Source organism: Schistocerca cancellata, chromosome 10 (genome assembly GCF_023864275.1).
Source record: "Schistocerca cancellata isolate TAMUIC-IGC-003103 chromosome 10, iqSchCanc2.1, whole genome shotgun sequence".
NCBI lineage: Eukaryota > Metazoa > Arthropoda > Insecta > Orthoptera > Acrididae > Schistocerca > Schistocerca cancellata.
Window position 1 is genome coordinate 134358616 of NC_064635.1, and position 18785 is coordinate 134377400.

The window sequence follows — 18785 nt, forward strand, 5'->3', positions numbered from 1 at the left end:
TTATTGTGCTATCGTAATTGTAACTTGCATAATGAATTGAAAAGTAGGAACATTTGTTGATGTATAAAATCATGTGATGGAACCATTCTGATCTGCATTTTCTATGGTTTCGTCAAATATTTCTAGTTGAGTGCTTTGATGGCTCTCTATTATTATTATTATTATTATTATTATTATTATTATTATTATTATCCTTTGGAAATGAGAATTCTTTGTTTTTATGGTTGCAGACCCATGGTGATCTGGCTCTGCGATTTTCTGACTGTTTCCTGGAAATGTCAGGGCTCGAGAAGCATAACTGCCAATTTGAAGACAAAGCATGCCTGCGTGAAATGAACCAGACTGCATTTGATACTTATTCAAAGTAGGTTTGACTAGTAGTTGCTTCATGATGCAAGGTCTTTAAAATAGCAGACTGAATTAAAATTACTGCTGAGTAATGTGCAACATTTGTTGCTAGTATTGAATATACAGGGCTATTACAAATGATTGAAGCGATTTCATAAATTCACTGTAGCTCCATTCATTGACATATGGTCACGACACACTACAGATACGTAGAAAAACTCATAAAGTTTTGTTCGGCTGAAGCCGCACTTCAGGTTTCTGCTGCCAGAGCGCTCGACAGTGCAGTGAGACAAAATGGCGACAGGAGCCGAGAAAGCGTATGTCGTGCTTGAAATGCACTCACATCAGTCAGTCATAACAGTGCAACGACACTTCAGGACGAAGTTCAACAAAGATCCACCAACTGCTAACTCCATTCGGCGATGGTATGCGCAGTTTAAAGCCTCTGGATGCCTCTGTAAGGGGAAATCAACGGGTCAGCCTGCAGTGAGCGAGGAAACAGTTGAACACGTGCGGGCAAGTTACATGCGTGTATCTGGACATGCTGGAAAATTGGCTCATGCCACAACTGGAGACCGACAGTGCCGACTTCATCTTTCAACAGGATGGTGCTCCACCGCACTTCCATCATCATGTTCGGCATTTCTTAAACAGGAGATTGGAAAACCGATGGATCGGTCATGGTGGAGATCATGATCAGCAATTCATGTCATGGCCTCCACGCTCTCCCGACTTAACCCCATGCGATTTCTTTCTGTGGGGTTATGTGAAAGATTCAGTGTTTAAACCTCCTCTACCAAGAAACGTGCCGGAACTGTGAGCTCGCATCAACGATGCTTTCGACCTCATTGATGGGGACATGCTGTGCCGAGTGTGGGAGGAACATGATTATCGGCTTGATGTCTGCCGAATCACTAAAGGGGCACATATCGAATATTTGTGAATGCCTAAAAAAACTTTTTGAGTTTTTGTATGTGTGTGCAAAGCATTGTGAAAATATCTCAAATAATAAAGTTATTGTAGAGCTGTGAAATCGCTTCAATCATTTGTAATAACCCTGTAGGTAGCAAAAGTTAAATTACTTTAAAGGTTATTCATCTTTTCTGTCTGTCAGGTAAGTGAAGTGGACAATTTTTTGTTATTATCTCTAGAACTTTTATAAATATATGTCATCTGATATCTTGCAAATCAAGTGAGTGGTTTCAGTAATTTGTGAGGAAATTCTAGCAAATTTCTACCTGTGTGAAAGCAAATACTAAAACATTTTTGTTGCAAAGTTTCTGTCTTGATTATAAGTAAATTGGACAATAATTCGATCATAATAACGAAGTGGCTGACGCTTGAGCGTAGAAGTGGGGGCATGTCGGTTTGCTGTTACATGGAAGTGCAGTATGGCTGTGGTAGCAGCAGTCGTAGGGTCCTGTACTGGCAGGTAGACACAGCTGGCTGAACACACTGACAGGCTGGTACGCACGTGGCTAGATACTGGTTTCGTGCGCTCACTGTAGCGGAAGGTGCAGCATTTTCGTTTCACTCGGAACCATTTGAAACAGGGCAATGGCCGGGGTCTGGCTTAATCGGCAGAAAGTCTTGACAACACAGAAGTCAGTCGAGCCAGAGAGGTTTCTCAAAGTCTGGCCCCCAGGGCACTGACATCCATAACGGTGTCACGGAAGACTTGCTGCTACTGAGGGTTGCTGACCGAGTCAGGGCAATGACTGGCTGCAACTTGTGTCCGTGGCTTGTGGCCCGATTTTGGCACTCATAGTCTGACATCACAGGAGCTGATCGGGCAGTTAAATGAACAGCACCTGGTGTCTAGCTGTGCCCTTGTTGCAGTCCAGAGTAGAGATGGGCAAAACTGTTCTTTTCAGAGATCGGATCAGAACTGTTCACTCCCTGAAATGAACTAGCTCTTTTTCATGACTCACCACTCATTCACAATAGAAAATAAATGGAAGGCACATTGCCCTTTAAACTTGGTTTATTCCAGTACTATACCTGTATTTTGATCTTATTTGATCCTATTTTGAAGTAACACAGATAATGAGTAAGAATTTTCTATTGTTTATTGAAATTTCCACGATATGACAAAGTTTTTGATTATTGATTTATTTTGCACTATCGTGGGTTTTTTGGGTGATCGGAAATTGTTGTAACTTGAGATTTACATTAACAATATATTTGGCTATAATGTATTAAAATTTCATTAACCTCGTACAAATACATCGCAAGCCATATATTTTTAAAGTGAACGTTTCCTTCCGAAGACGCCTAAAATCGCAAAATCCGTACCAGAATAAGAAAAAATATATATAAATTTGACTGTAAGACTAAAGTGCTGCAAATAGCCTTACGCAGAATAAAACAAGGAAAATATTGGTGTATCACATTTTGCGATATGTTTATCGGTTCGCTCGTAATTAAAGCGTAAATTCGAGTGTCCATAATAAAAATCCTATAGTAAGAGGAGTCGTCAGGAACCTAATCTGATCAGTTTAAACAAATAAAAATAAAATAAAAACAAATGATGTATACATAACATAATAATGTAATATACATAGCGGTATTACTACGAAGAACAATATCCAGTAGAGACGAACTCTGATGCAGAGGCGCTGAGTCGAGTAGGTCGAGCCGCGAGCTGTATTACTGCGTGAGCTAAGACTGCAGAGACCAGAGTGACACCTGAATTGCTTTGCTCAACGCTCTGGCTAGAGTTGAGAACGGTGGGGTGAGCGTTGAGCGGGCGAGTTCAGAGGGTGGGGGGAGCGGTGAACGGCCACCAGTCACCCGCTCCGAGACAAATCGTCCGTTCTCTTGTGAGCAGGTTGTTGCAAGTAGTTCTTATGTTCTCCGCTAGGAGGCTCTCTGTCCTGTTGCTCGCATCAACTGCCCAGAGGGCAGGACGTGCGACTGAAACGATCGCCGACAGAGTGCGTTGCTAAGTTAAGCTGCGCCAGACACTGCATGCGGCAGACGACGCACAGAAATGGCACGGCATATGTGAAACACAAAATCCAATGGGGCACTGCACAATGCAGGCAGCCAAGGTAGAAGCAGGGCAGAGGCCGGCACCGGCTGTGTTGTGTGGCGTGCACTGTGCTCTGACCAGCAGAGGCGCCACTGATAGGCTCCGTCTCTCTCTCTCTCTCTCTCTCTCTCTCTCTCTCTCTCTCTCTCTCTGCCGTGGGAAACGTTTGGAGCTACCGTTCTTTTTTTCTGAATCACTGATTGTTCACTCCTTTGAAAGATTCAACTCTATGAATCAGTCCAGGAGCGGATCCCCCATCTCTACTCCAGAGCTAAAATTTCTCCTCAAAGTTCTCCTATGGTTTTATCCTTTACAATCTCCTCCTTTCTGTTAAGAAAATTAGCCCTCAAATATTGGCTGAAACATAGTTACTTTTTTAATTATAATTATATACACTTCTCATTTCCATTTTTGGTGCCGGTTTATCTTTTCCAGCATTCACACTTCTTTTTCTTCTTGATCACACTAACAATTGGCCCACACCGTAGTCTCTGTGTTCCTCATATGCCTTCTCTTCCCTTCCACTCACTTTCTGGGTCCACTAGCAGCTACATCGTGAAGTGGGAAAGGAATGGGGTTCAGGAGCAGTATCTCACATGCGTAAACTCACTTGCCTTCCTGATTATTACTTATGTGTTGAAATTTTCATCTTACACATTCTACTATCATATATTTCCATATATCTAGTAAGTAACAAGAGTACATTAGAAAAATTCCTGTAAATCATGTTATGGTGCATCCTCCATTTCACCCTGCTCTCTGGCGCTAACCACAGGAAAAACAGGAGATCCTTGAACCTGTATAAGTCTTACGTAATCTGTGCATGTATTGTTCTGTCACTTGTCATCATGAACTAACTGAGCATGAAAATTGTTTAAATAGAAAGGAGTCAGCAGTGGTATTTCCAAAGTCTAAATCTTAACTGTGTTGTAGGACAGAACTCTGCAATCAGTACAATTCACAGACTTCATCCTCACAGTACATCAAAAAATGTGCACAATACTTCACCATAATCGTAAATCTCATCATAATTATAAGTCTTATCTTCGAAACTTCATGGTAGATTTGACAGAAGAGATAGAAAAGATCCAACGAAGAGCAGTGCTTTCCGTCAGGGCATTGTTTCGTCTGAACAAGAACGTTACCGAGGTGCTCAACGAAATCCATTGGCAAATGTTAAAGAGAGGCAATGTGCATCGCAGAGAGGTTTACTATTGACATTTCGAGAAAGCACTTTCCAGGAAGAGTCGGCCAGCGTATTACCTCCTTCCACATGCATCTCACATAAAGACCATCACGAAAAAATTTTGAAATTACAGCCAGTATGTAGGCTTACTGACAATCATTCTTCCCATGTGCCATTTCTGGGTTTCTCTTCAAAATGACATATGTACAATATTTGGTTAATGTGCAATAAATAATTGAAAGTGTTCCCGGACTTTATGTACACCCTGTATTTCAGAATTTTCGAGCAACTTTTTAAAGATAAAATAGGATACAGTGCAGTTACCAGAATGAAGACTAAATCTGTTTAACATCAGGACATATGTCTTATTGCATGAGAGCAGTATGTCTTATTGCATATCATATGATAAACTTAAAAAACTGTAGGCGGAATAGCAAGAATTGTTTGAAAATAAGCACGACACTCGATGGAAATCATTATTATAGTCAACATGCCACTGTGCTCACACTTCGATGAAGGTATATAGAAGACCTGTTTGAAGACTTAGAGAAAAATGATTAATTATAACAAATTGCACTACATGAACAGAATGAGGAGTTTTAAAGCAAAAGTAGGGCAAAATACTAGAGTGGGAAATTTTGAGTATGGTCATTGCCTGGTTAGGTGTAAGAGAGGCCTGAAGGCCCTAATCTTGCCAGGTAAAATAAATGCATAAATAAAAAATAAATATGTTTGTCGAATGTGTGAACCATAGCTACTGGCTCATGGAAGAGTCAGTACATAGTTTATAGAAAGCTGATTGCAATATTTATAAACAAAGAATTAGTAAAAGATTGAAAAAAATAGAGTATAAACATAAATAGCACTTCACAGTAAGAAATTCTCAATATATGTGAGGAACAGTTTGCAGAAAGAAACCTGTCAGATTGGTTTTTAATACTTCGGGTTTATCACTCAATTGTTTCAGATCTGCTGGGAAGCCTTTTGAAACCAGGAAGTGCTGAGTAGTGCACACCCTTCTGTACAGTGATTACGGAAGTGTTATATAAGTTCATATTGTTTTTCTATCTCGTTTTTACTGAATTAATATTGCAGTTTCTTCTAAATGTGTTATTGTTAACAACAAATCCCAAGATGGAACATCTTGTAATTTTACTGGACATATTTATGGATCACATGGTATAATTACGTATACGTCTTTTGAAGTCAAGGCACGGAATGGTGTTTCTGCCGACACCAGGTCACATAGCAAAACACCGACAGCATACGTAAGGGCTGCTGCTGTCACTTGTCAATTGGCCAATATTTCCAGCTAGCTCTTCAGTGCACCTGTTGATGACAACCCTGCCGTAAGTGGTTTTCTCCTGGATTGTGATTTAGACATGTCTCAAACTACCGGTGCCATTTGGCTAGGGAGTGGATAAAGCCTATCTGCCTTGTGTGAGACTGTCTTCACTCGCCATTTGACTGACAGTTTTGTTTTCAGTGAATGAACTGACAGCTTATGATTGCACTGATTCCCAGTTGAACCTACAAACTGTGTTCTCCAGCACTGAAACATTCCAAGAACCATATTGACCATGAGGTATTCAGCTCTAGAAGTTCCCTTTTTTGCATGTCTCCAGAAGAATCATGAACTATTACTTCCTGTGATTTAATTACAAAGAAGTTGTTCTAAGTGAAACGTGTGTTATTGAAGGAGGAGACTTACAATAGAATATATGTACGACGATAGCAAGAGCTAGAATTTATAGACAACTGAACAATGGTCTACACACTTTCAAAAACTGACACTACTGATAAGTCTGACTGCCTAGGCTAAGAGTGCTCTTCATGTGTGCACACAGTAGCCCAAAATAAAACACTGTATGAAGTGATAGAGTGGAAGCAGTGAAGCAAGCATGTCTCTGTGTTTCACTGTCAGACAGTGGAGATCATTCTTATAGTGAATATAGCAGCATTCTGACATGAGTATCTTTGTTGTGTACAACCAAGAAATCAGGGGAAAACCTGGGAATCTTTTCATTTGGGGGAAATCCAGAAAAATGAGGCATTTTTTGACAATTCTGGGAATTTTTCATTGTTTTAGTTTTCAGTTAATTTTCTGTAATTTTGACTGGTAAGAACTGATACGTCAACAAAGAATTTTAGTTTAGCCCGCTACTGCAGAGTAATACCACAGCAGTAAAGCATAAATGAGAGAATAACACCAAAATGAAACTTCAGTTGCAAAGAAAATGTGTCACTTATACAACAAAACCCAGTCCACATACAAGCATCTGCCAACAGCAAAATGTGTCAAACTATGGAATACTTCATAACAACAAGGTGCTTCTGACACATCTTTTTCGTGGGCCTCATTTCAATGAGTATGATGTCACAACTGTTTACATTTCTGATGGGTCACCGGAAAGTATTGTGAATGGTGTTTTGAGAAGCATTACTTTCAAAGTAAAATTTCTTTAATGCAGCATGAATTCTGTTACAAGTGAACACATGTAAGGAATTTCTTAGATCATGAAGTGTTAGACTCTCATTCAAAACTTCACTTAGGACTAGCCACTTAGAAAAATTTATGACCAAAAGACCCATTTATGCAATTATTTAAAATTTTACAAGCATATTTTGTTTGATATATCTTAAAGGGTAACACAGGAAAAAAAGGCCAAGTTTCAGTTTTTCGTATTTATTTTAGTTCTTCCATGCATTACAGATTATGCAATATTGATGGCAATAAATATAATTAGCCTTAAAAAAAAAGGAAAGTGAGTACTTGAGCAATTTCACACATAATTTACATTTCTGGGTGCTTGATGGAACATGTGTTCAGTCGGTGACCCACAAAATGTTCACTGCACAACAGTGAAATTTATAATCATGCTCATCATAAATATTCAGCTGCTGCAATTTAAACTGTGCTCTTAGGATCCTACCTAACCACATTCTCAGAAAGAAACAGCAAAAACATTTTGACAACCAATGTTATAAGTGAAAGCTTAGCTTTTCTTGTAGCTATGTTGCATGTGTATTAGTTTAAGGCATTAACTTTCCATATATGTGTGTTCATGCTACTTAGTAATGTTGCTATTGCTTGACTGTATCACATGTCCGGTGCCCTGAAAACGTACTGTCATTGGCTGGTGAAATCATGTGTTGCTAGCTTAGCTTGATTAACAAAAACACATTGCACTCTCGATTTCAGTGTTTTATAAGCTACCGTGGTGTATTTGGTAGGATTTGTGTTTATGCTTTTATTATACGAAGATATGCAGTGTAAATGTTGTCTCACATCAAAGATGTTTCCAAAACACTTTGTTTTTTGCTAGGTTTCATTTTCTAAAGTGCTGCGAAGTTCTATATTGGTGTATAATAACTTTACCATTTATTGTTGCTTGACATGGACAAAAACATACTTTCACCCAGGGAAAAGTGTACTTTCACAAGGGAAAAAGTGTATTTTCACTAGGGAAAAAGTGTTTTTTTTAACCAGGAAATGTGCGAAAAACCCAGGAATTTTTTTTCTCGCCTCTTGTCCGCTTATGTACCCTGACATGCTAAGAACCAAATGGAATCAAAATTAAATTATCAAACAATAAAGAAACTGTAAGTGATGTGATGGCCTTAAATTTGTGTAGTATTTCAACAAATCCTATAAATGTAGGTTTCTCTTTCTGCAACGTATCTACTATGATAAGCTGTAGACTCAACACTGTCGCGAGTGTTCCTAGATATCTGTGGAATCCAAATTGATCATCCCCAAAGATAGCTTCCCTCAGCACTTCCGGTGTTCTGTAAATAATTGGTGTCACTATTTTGCAGCCATGATTTATTATACTGATAGTGTGGTAATATTCATACCTGTCATCTCTTGTGTTCTTTGGAATAGCAATTATTGTGTTCTTAATGAAGTCTGAATATTTTGTCCATCTTGGATAATATTGAATTTTGTTAATATTGTGGAATGAGTAAAGGAAGCCACTTGCCATTTAGATGAGGCTTTGAGTGATTGAAAGGTTCATATCCAAGACAGAAAATATTACTGATCTTTCAGACAGTGCCTGTATTAAGAGCTAATTAATGAAAGCGGGCTTCAGATATTTACTGCTGTGATACTGTGCACCTATTAATTTCTTGAAGAAACCCACTTTCCTACTAATCTGTGGAGGAATAATGAATAATCAGGGGTAGTAGCTTCTGGCTCATTTCTTTCCAAGTGATCTCGCACTGAGGTGTAGTAACATCACACATGTCCATAATTTGTGTGCAACTGACCATTGTCAGCTGGTGTCCGCTATTGCTAGTGCCCTGCAGCGAGAGACTGGTAAACATCTTCGCCACCATCATAGCTGAGGTACCATTTAGTTTCACATCCTCCTCCTCCTCCTCCTCCTCCTCCTCCTCCTCCTCCTCCTGATTCTGTACAGCCTACCACAATATATTTTTGCAGTTGCCAGTACCTGGATCTTAAAAAATTGTAACTAGTAACCTCTTCTTTGCAAAGTGTTTTGCAACAGCTGATCTATCTGTTTCTGCCTACCTAAAGTTACCATTAAGTTCGTCATTTTTCCACCGCTCCTTTTGTAGTACCCACGTACATGTCTCCACAAGTACACAGTGTGCAGCAAATTCCTACTTTTAGTCACAGTTTGTTAGCATCCTAGGCCGACCTTGGAAGTTCCAGTATCTTCTGAATGTGTTTGTACACCACATCTATATTCAATTTTTTTCACATCTTTCCTTTGTGGTCAGTAATATCAGCCCTATACAGTCAGTAATTGAGGTAAATGTCAAATTTCACAGACTGCTAAACAGCACAATAAGTTTTGTGGTGTCGACTCTTTTTATGCCAGTGGACGAATACCAAACTGTGAAACTGATTGGGATTTGGTTACCATTTCTGAATAAGATGTCTACCAGTCTTTCACTTTGGGGCTATTATAATTGGATGGGAGCAACAGAAAATGACCAATTACATGAGAGTTTTGAAAATGTGTGACATCACGACTCTGCAAAGGACCATGTGGAAACGAGATTTACTACTGCCAATAGCGGACCAGAGTGCAAATCTCGACTTTCAGAGATGCTACAACCTCCTTGAAAAAGTACTTCTAACTATAATCAATTGTAGATCCCTCAATCAAGCACAGGTCACACCCATCTACAAGATAGGTAGTGGAAGTGATCCACAAAATTACCATCCAATACCCCTAACATCAATTTGCTTTAGAATCTTAGAACATATTCTGATCTCAACATAATGAGGTGTCTCAAACAGAATGACCTAATCCATGCCAGCCAGCTTGGATTCTGAAAACTTTGATCATGGGAAACCCAACTTGCACTTTTCTCTTACTGAAAGCTTTGGATCGAGGCATCAGGTAGTAACAGTACGTCTTTATTTCCGAAAAGTGTTTGACTCAGGACCTCACCTAAGCGTATTGTCAAAAGTACTGTCATATGGGGTACCAAGTGAAATTTGTGACTGGATTGAGAACTTTTTGGTAGGGAGGATGCAGACTGTTATCTTGGCTGGGGAGTCATCAACAGATGTAGAAGTCACTTCAGGTGTGCCCCAGGGAAGTGTGTTGAGGTCCTTGGTGTTCATGTTGTATATTAATGACCTTGCAGACAATGTTAATAGTAATCTCAGACTTTTTGCTGATGATGCAGTTATCTATAATGAAGTACTGTCTGAAAGAAGTTGCATAAATATTCAGTTAAATCTTGATAAGATTTCAAAGTGGTGCAGAGATTGGCAACTTGCTTTAAAGGTTCATAAATGTAAAATAGTTCACTTCACAAAATGGAAAAAGATAATATCCTATGACTACAATATCAATGAGTCACTTTTGGAATTGGCCAACTCATACAAATACTTGGATGTAACACTTTGTAGGGGTATGAAATGGAATGATCACCTAGGCTCAGTCTTCGGTAAAGCAGGTGGTAAACTTCGGTTTATTGGTAGAGTACTAGAGAAACTCAATAAGTCTACAAAGCAGAGTGGTCACAAATTGATCGTGCAACCGGTGCTATAATGTACTCAGGTTTGTGGGACCTGTACCAGATAGGACTAATGGGATATTGTACGTACAGGAAAAGTCAGCACGCATGGTCACAAGTTTGTTCGACCTGTGGCAAAGTGTCACAGAGATACTTAAAGGAACTGAACTGGCAGACTCTTGAAGATAGAAGTAAACTATCCTGAGAACAAAGTTTCAAGAACTGGCTTCAACTGACGACTCTAGGAATGTGTACAACCTCCTACGTATCGCTCACATAGGGATCATGAGGATAAGATTAGAATAATTACAATATGCACAGAGGCATTCTTCACGCATTTCATTAGCCAATAGAATAGAAAGAAGCCCTAATAACTGGTGTAATGGGACTTGCACTCTGCCATTCGCTTCACGGTGGTTTGCAGACTGTACCTGTTGATGTAGAAATTTGTTTGAACATAGGAGAATAGACCAGAAAATTTTAATGAGAGTGAAATTTTCAGTTGTGAAGGTTTACATTTTGCAAAAACACACGCAACACATATGCATGACTACATTGTACCTGCGCTGTGGCAGTTTTTATCCAGTGTCATCAGTTCATTGGCCTTGATTTTCCCTTTCAGGTGATAACATTTCCTATTCTGCATTTATAGTACACAGTTAAGTTTACAAATATTTAGAGTGGTTTATAGTTCCCAGCACGTGTTGGTTGCTAACTACGTTGTTTCTTTTTCTCCAGGTTTTACATCCACACACAAAGCATGTGCTACTTCCTGTATAATCAAGCATGGCATCAGGAAACAGAAAAAACCATAGCACGACTGACAACTACATCTTCAAAGGTGTGTCTTCTTTAAATTTGCACTCTACACACATGTAAATCTTTACTTTCAATTTGCTTACTTGCTATCAACCGTGGGGAGTAGGTTGCTCTGTGCTCTATTCAAAATTACTCGAGGATAGACGTTTTGGGATTAGCATGTGGCTTCACAGAGCAGAATTGCCGCACAGAACACACATCACTCAAACTCGCAAAATATTCCCTGCATAAAGGTGAAACATGCAGAGCTGCACTGTGTTTTCATATCAGTTTTATTTATGGCAACGAATTATTTAGACAATATATGAAAAGTTCACAAAAATACAGAGCTTGACAATGTCACCAAATTTTTGACGTTAAGGAGACTTTTTTGTTACTGGACTTACGTGAATACATTATGGAAACAAGGTCTGAAGAACATATTGTATTTTTATCTGCTCCAAATTGGAACTGTGAGACATCTGTAATATGGGACAATTTTGAGTTTGATGTGACACATAATGCTCTGCTTGCACGTCAAAAGCTTACAGGTTGCCAATTTACATTTCAATAGAAAAAACAGAGCAAGTGGTTTATACTTAAACTTCTGTTACATTTTCTAATCAAACTTTTTAATTCTAACACAACAGAAAAAATAACACAACAGAAAAAAAAATTATTTCTTTAACTTGAGGGCAAATTTACTCTTTCGGAAATCACAAGTTGGCAACATAGTGACCGTATGCTTTAGACTGTTGATTTTGCATCTGGGGAACCACAATTCGTGGAGAGATATTAGTTCCTAATCTCCAACTTCTCACAATCATCGTTTACTTCAACTCTGAATCCAGTCAGTCTTCTTCCCCATTTGTTTTGCTACAGTAGGCATATTTTCAATAACAGAATAGTTGGAAACATCATTGAGAACAATAATTTGTTGGTATGTAGCATGTAAACAATTTCTTTCTACACTGACATGTTTGGTATTGTGTGTTAAACTGTGGGAATAAAGATAAAATATTCAGACTATTACTATTAAGTAATGAAAAACAAAATCTCAGTCCACCATGAACAATCCCACAGGACAGAGATCTGCCTTAAAGCGAATTACGTCAAGAAGGATCTTGAAGCGTAGAGTAAGTCACTAGTGTTGTTAGTGGTGGAAGTGATTGCGTAGCAGTTGCAGGTGGTTGCTGCAGCTGCAGATCTTAGGAAATTGGCTGAACGTGTGATGATGCCCCCACATGAGCCTCATGCTACTACATACTGTTGAGCGTCAATCCGAAAGTAGTTTTGAACAGAGAATGGTTCACACTCCACGAATTAGCAAAAAAGGCACACCTCTAAAATGTATTAAGCGGACACTGATTTTGATGTTAGAAAACAGTTGAGTAGTGAACTAGGTGAATACTTAGGTTGATCCCTTGAGTAATGATTAAATGCAGTATTAACAGTCTCATTTCTTACTTTTTGGGGGGGGGGGGGGGGGGGGGGGGAGCTCTTTTGGTGCGCTCTTTCAGAGAGAAACTTATAGCACCACAGTTTCAGACACTATGTCTTCACATGTTCCATCAAATTGTGAATTCTGCTTTTGTGGGCAATGTTTCACGTATGCTTTCTGTCTGAACTCAGATTGGCTTTGTAACAATATCATCCGTCTCAACATTTTCTGAGGGTAACTGCAAAGTATGGCGTGGTACAATTGCATTGTCAATTTGCCTAGACATCTGAAAACATAACATACATTTTATTAATAATGCTGAGAAAAGTGCAGAAATGAAGCCAGTGTTAATGTCCTCACAACAGGTGAGCTGCTCTCCTCCGTGGGTCCTTGCCCACCATATCCCTCTCTCCTTTCTGCGGAAGTACCGTATTTACTCGAATCTAAGCCGCACTTTTTTCCCGGTTTTTGTAATCCAAAAAACCGCCTGCGGCTTAGAATCGAGTGCAAAGCAAGCGGAAGTTCTGCCGTCGAATATATGTAGCGCTACACAGGCATGCTTTGTAGGCACAAAGATAAATACTGGCGCCAAAACCTCTGCGTCAGTAAATAAATTAAAAAAAAAAAAAGGTGGAAGACGAGCTTTTTTTCTCCGTCCCGAGTTTCGACTACTGCATTCTCATACATTATCCAACGAAGTAAATATAAATTCCGTATTGTTCATCTTCGAATGTAGCAGAATTACAATGTACTACAAAAATCAGACTGGCAAGACTGTTTGGGATGTTTGTCAATATGGCCAACTCTACGTTCTGAATTTTTTCCTACTTGTGAGAAGTGATGGTTGCTAATAAGAACCTGATGAAAAGTGAATCACATACAGTATTCTCTTCACCATAAAAATAATACGAATATAAACATTTTGCCATGTATTCTTTCGTGTTTGCTTCTATCTCATTTAAATCCTGTCTGCCTAATAAACTACGAAACTAGAGTGAGACAACAGCAAACGTGGAAGAATATACGTATCGTGTCATGTTTATATTCGTATTATTCTTATGCCTAATAGTGATACAGTCAGAAATGAAGCACGGCAACTGACTAGATTTTTAAATCTAAGATGACTCTAATTTCTGTGCAGAATTTTATGTACTAAAGAAGTGGTCGCAAAGATTTTCAAACGGAGAAAAATTTTCGCCTAACTCTCGTTCAGAACCTGTTCTATCGTACACAGTCTATTATTTGGTTCTTGTTGATCATTATCAAAGAAAGCAGCAGTGTAAGTAACAACAAATAGCATTCTCTTGCCATTGTTTCGCTAATGAGACGATTCCTCTCTTTCTTCTTCTTCTTCTTCTTCTTCTTCTTCTTCTTCCTTTTTTTTTTTTTTTTTTTTTTTTTTTTTTTTTTTTTTTTGTTTTTTTTTTTTTGTTTTTGTAAGCAGCGGTAGCGCGCACAAAAACAAGCCATGCTGCGAGCGCCGACAGTTCGTAAAACACCTATAACAAAGAGAACGGCACTTCTCAGATCAAAGCAAAATAAGCAATTGATTCAAACCAGACGAAGCAGATGAAAAAGAAAGGGTACCGGTATAAATACGGACGGAGCGTCTGACGCACAGCAATGGCTACCTGGTAAAGCTTAACTGCTAAGCTTACGACTCGAACCGAACTACTGTAGGTGTATCGTCATTCATTCGACCTAAATTGTGTCTCATATTGCAATGGACCAACTTCGTTTCGATTTGGAGGTGCGGCGTAAAACTTTTCTCTCCCCTTGAATTTCGAGTCTCAAATATCAGGTGCGGCTTAGATTCGGGAATTTTGTTTTCCTTTATTTCGAGCCTCATTTTTCAGGTGCGGCTTAGATTCGAGTAAATACGGTAACTATCACTTCTGAAAGTTAGGAACTGTTGCTTGTACTCTTATGTGTTGTAACCACTCTCCCTCTATATTTCGCAGATTCTTATTCAAAACAAAGGATGGTGTTTCAATTCGCAAGGATAAGTGTCAGTTAACAGGAAGGACATGGGTTGCATGAAACCTGACCGTGTTGCTTCGAACAAAAGGTCCCCCTTTTAAATGGTAATGTTGAGTAGGATCTGCTACCAGTTGCAATTTAAAGTAGTTTATGTAATGGGTTTATTGTGACACAACTTTTCTGCAACCAGTTAAGATTTTATTTTTATCTTGCATGCATTTTCTGTGTACTTTGCTGTTTGTTCTCAGTGTTACAGGGTCTGAGGTATTGCACTGTTCTGTTGCGTTAACTGTAATATACAAAACCACACAGTTTTTATATATAGACACATAATAGACTCTCATACACCTCTTTGCATTGATTGCACGCGGAGTACATATACATTATTACAGAGTGTACTTATCTTAATAATCTACATTATCATTTGCTTATGTATACATTTTACAATGGTACTTTTCTCTGAGTCACGTTTTCTATTGAATTATATTTTCGAAGCATTTGAAGAAATTCACTGATATAGTTTCCAGTTTCTCATTTTATGTTTTATCTTCTTCTTCTTTAATGTGAATATATCTTCAGTTCTTGCAACATATTTATATTGACAGTGACACGTAGAAACATGTACTATTTTCTCTCTCTCCCTCTCCTCTCCCTCCCTCCCTGTGTGTTTGTTGGGGGGGGGGGGGGGTGGCAGTAAGCAAGTGATGATCCACATTATTAAGATAAGTACCCTCTGTAAAAATGATGTGTACATACTTTGTGGATGAACCGTAGCAATATATCTCTGTTGGCTATGTGTAAAAATATGTTTGGTTTCGTAAGTTTGATATTTTCATTGTGTATTGTGTACAGAAAATTGTGTGTGAATTTCTGCACAAATGGGGCAGAAGAAAACGCTAAAAAAGTTCTTTCCAAATTTTGTTGCTAGCACTTTATAAAGATCAATCATTTATTAAAAATTGTGTGTGTTTTTATATGTTAAAGTAAAGACAACAGAACACTGCAGCACTTCTCACATCGTAAATGACATGAATAAATAGCTTAGCACAAAAAAATGGGATTAGTTCCCAAAATGTGTCGTACAAAACATAAATAAAAAGAAAGTCATATAATGTAAATGAGCTAGCTGATATGTCTTTTGAAGCCAAATTATAGCTTAACTGCAGTAGAACACATTACTTGTAATATTGGACACAAAAAATCTTGTGAAGGCGAAATCTTATTGTGGCCAGGTGGTCAGTTAAAGAACGTGTTAGGATTGACGGTAGATGACAAGCTTTTTGGAAGTATCAGACAAGGGAAAGAATAAGTTGCTACTCACCACATAGAGGAGGCATTGAATCACAGGCGCCCCCCCCCCCCCACTCTCTCTCTCTCTCTCTCTCTCTCTCTCTCTCTCTCTCTCTCTCTCTCGTCTCTGTACACTGAGGCCTGTCTGTCTGATGTGTGCAGCAATCTGCGAGGGGTGGGTAGTGAGGGTAAGTAGGTGGCATGGGTTGGGGAGGGATGGCAGAGTAGAGATGGGTGGGGGGAGATGCTGTACTTCTGGCTTTGGATGCAGGCAGGGATTGGATAGAACTCCTAGGTGTTGTGTTGGAAAGTTGTGCTGGGGGTGGGGAGTAAAGAAGGGGAAAGGACTAGTAGATGCACTGGCAGGACAGGAGGCACCATGTGTAGATTTGGAGTGGGAACAAGGGAGGGGGAGGGGGAGGAGGTGGAGGTGGGTGAAGGACAGGAACTAGTGAAGAGTGTGTTGTAGGGAGTGTTCCCACCTGCACAATTCAGAAACCCCAGAGAAGCAATCATTAAAGTAAAGCATATTACGTTGGGTGACGTGTTCAGAAATTGGGGGTCCAGCCTACTCTTGGCGATAGTTTGGCCGTGGCCATTCGTGCAGACTGACTGCTTTCACAAGTGATCTTGCCTTTGTTGGGATAGGGCCACCAGTGAAAGCAGCCATGTGGTCTACCGGCTAAGCTGCAATCAATATGATTTTTATGTGGTCATGACAACTAACAACCCAAGCTCCAGCCAAGAGATGGCTGGACCACGCAGTTGCTGAACGTGCTACTCAGGATGATGTGCTTCACTTTAATGACTGCTTCATCAGCATGCGCTTTGCTACTGTAAGCTCCCTGGCCTCAGCCTTCACTAGTCTGTCCACCTACCTATCCCCTTCCGTGCCCATACTTTTGCACTACACATACTTCTATCCTGCCAGTGCAGGTACTGGTCTGTTTCCCCTTCCCCCCCCCCCCTCCCCCCCATCCCTGATCATAGCCTTCAGACACTGCACCTAGCAGCAATATCCTGTTCCTGCAGGCATCACAGCATCTTTTTTTCCCCACCCCCACCTCTGCCATGGTATCTCTACTGCTCCCCACCACATATCATGGCCTTGTTTGTCGTGGACTTCATTTGCTTCCCAAGGACACTAGTCCGGATTTGATCTGTTGCTGTAAGTTTCTCAACCTTCGCACGCAACTTAAGTGGTAGCACCTTTGTGTACAGTGATGGCTTTAAGATCGACTGTGGTGTCAGGTGTGCCTTTGTCATTGGCACCTATCATTTTCAGTATTGGTTTCCAGAACACTGCTCAATTTTTGCAGCAGAGCTCTTCGCCCTCTATCAAGCCAGCCAGCACATCCAGCAATATAGGCTTTTTAATTGTCTTATGCCCCAATTCTCTCAGTGGCCTTCAGAGCCTCTGTAGGCTGTACACAGACTGTCCCTTAGTGCAACAGGTCCAAGAAAGCTTCCACTTGCCCACTGTTACAGGAGCCACTGTGATGTTCGTGTGGGTTCCTGGTCATGTCTGTCTGATGGGAAATGAGGCAGCTGACACTGCTGCCGAGGCTGCAGTCCTCCTGCCTTGGCCTGCTTGTTCTTCCATTCCTTTGGATGAGCTCCATGTTACCATCTATTAGCAGATGGTGTCACCTTGGCATTGCCACATACTCCTCTCTTCACAGGAACAAGCTCCAGGGAACTAAACCTCTCCCAACAGCTTGGCTGACCAACTCTCAGCCATCTCGTCATGAAGTGGTCATTTTTGCTAAGTTACATATTGAACACTGTAATTTTAGCCATCGCCATTTGTTATGTGGTGATCCCTACCAGTTTGTGCTCGTCATTAGCCTTTGTATATGTTTCCCACCTGAATTATTGGCCGTTTTAGCAAAAGATGCACAGGCTGTCAACCCTGTTAAATTACTTTTTATTCAATATGGTGAAGGACATTAATCTTTGATTCGGATTTTGTGAACCTTCCTTCAAGGGGACATTCTTATCTTTAGCTCTTTCCTGGCAGTGTCCTAAGGTTATGAAATGGGTGCTTATGGCCTCAGTTGTTTTCGTACCACCAAAACAAGGAGGGCAAGGGGGGGGGGGGGGGACTCCTTGTCCCCACCATCTAGCCCAGCAGATGAGTGCCCTACTTCAGAAGGATGATTTCATCCAAAAGCATAAATATTTTAGCAGTCCTTGTCACTTTGCCCCTCTATGACTCAACACATCCTCTGCGCCGGTGCGTAACAACTATCCATTCCATTTTTGTGCTTTACTTACTGTCATTCTATTATCTCGTATGAGATGGGCAACTGTAAACTAATCAAGACTATTTTTAGCCCAAAAAGGGCAGATCTGCAGTGTGGGTTTGTGAATTTTATGCAAGACATTGTATGAATGTCTCGAAACTTTGACTCTGACATTCCTGTACTTACACGTAGTCATGAATTTGTTGATGATAATGTTAATTCATTCAGAAGAAAACTGTAACATTCATTCAGTGAACACTAATCAGAAAAACAATTTGCACTGAGATAACACGCGTGGCACAAAAACTTCTTCACTTTCTCAATAGGTTTCATTTCCAACAGGTATCTGGCAGGGCTGAAAAGAAATTGAATGATAATCTCCAACTCTTAAAATCTAAATTGAACGACTAATTTGTGCTGCACTCATACTCTGTGCGAGTTCCTCACAGTAGTAGAGAA

At 39.9% G+C, this 18785-nt stretch overlaps 1 protein-coding gene across 2 annotated transcripts in view; it reads left to right on the forward strand.

The window, feature by feature from the left end:
- The window catches only part of LOC126106361 (uncharacterized), a 126381-nt gene that overhangs the window by 59440 nt on the left and 48156 nt on the right, over positions 1-18785 (forward strand). For both annotated transcript variants that reach the window (XM_049912612.1, XM_049912613.1), the window contains exons 3-4: positions 231-364; positions 11310-11412. In XM_049912612.1, the coding sequence (XP_049768569.1) occupies positions 231-364; positions 11310-11412 (237 nt within the window). The remainder of the gene's footprint in view (positions 1-230; positions 365-11309; positions 11413-18785) is intronic.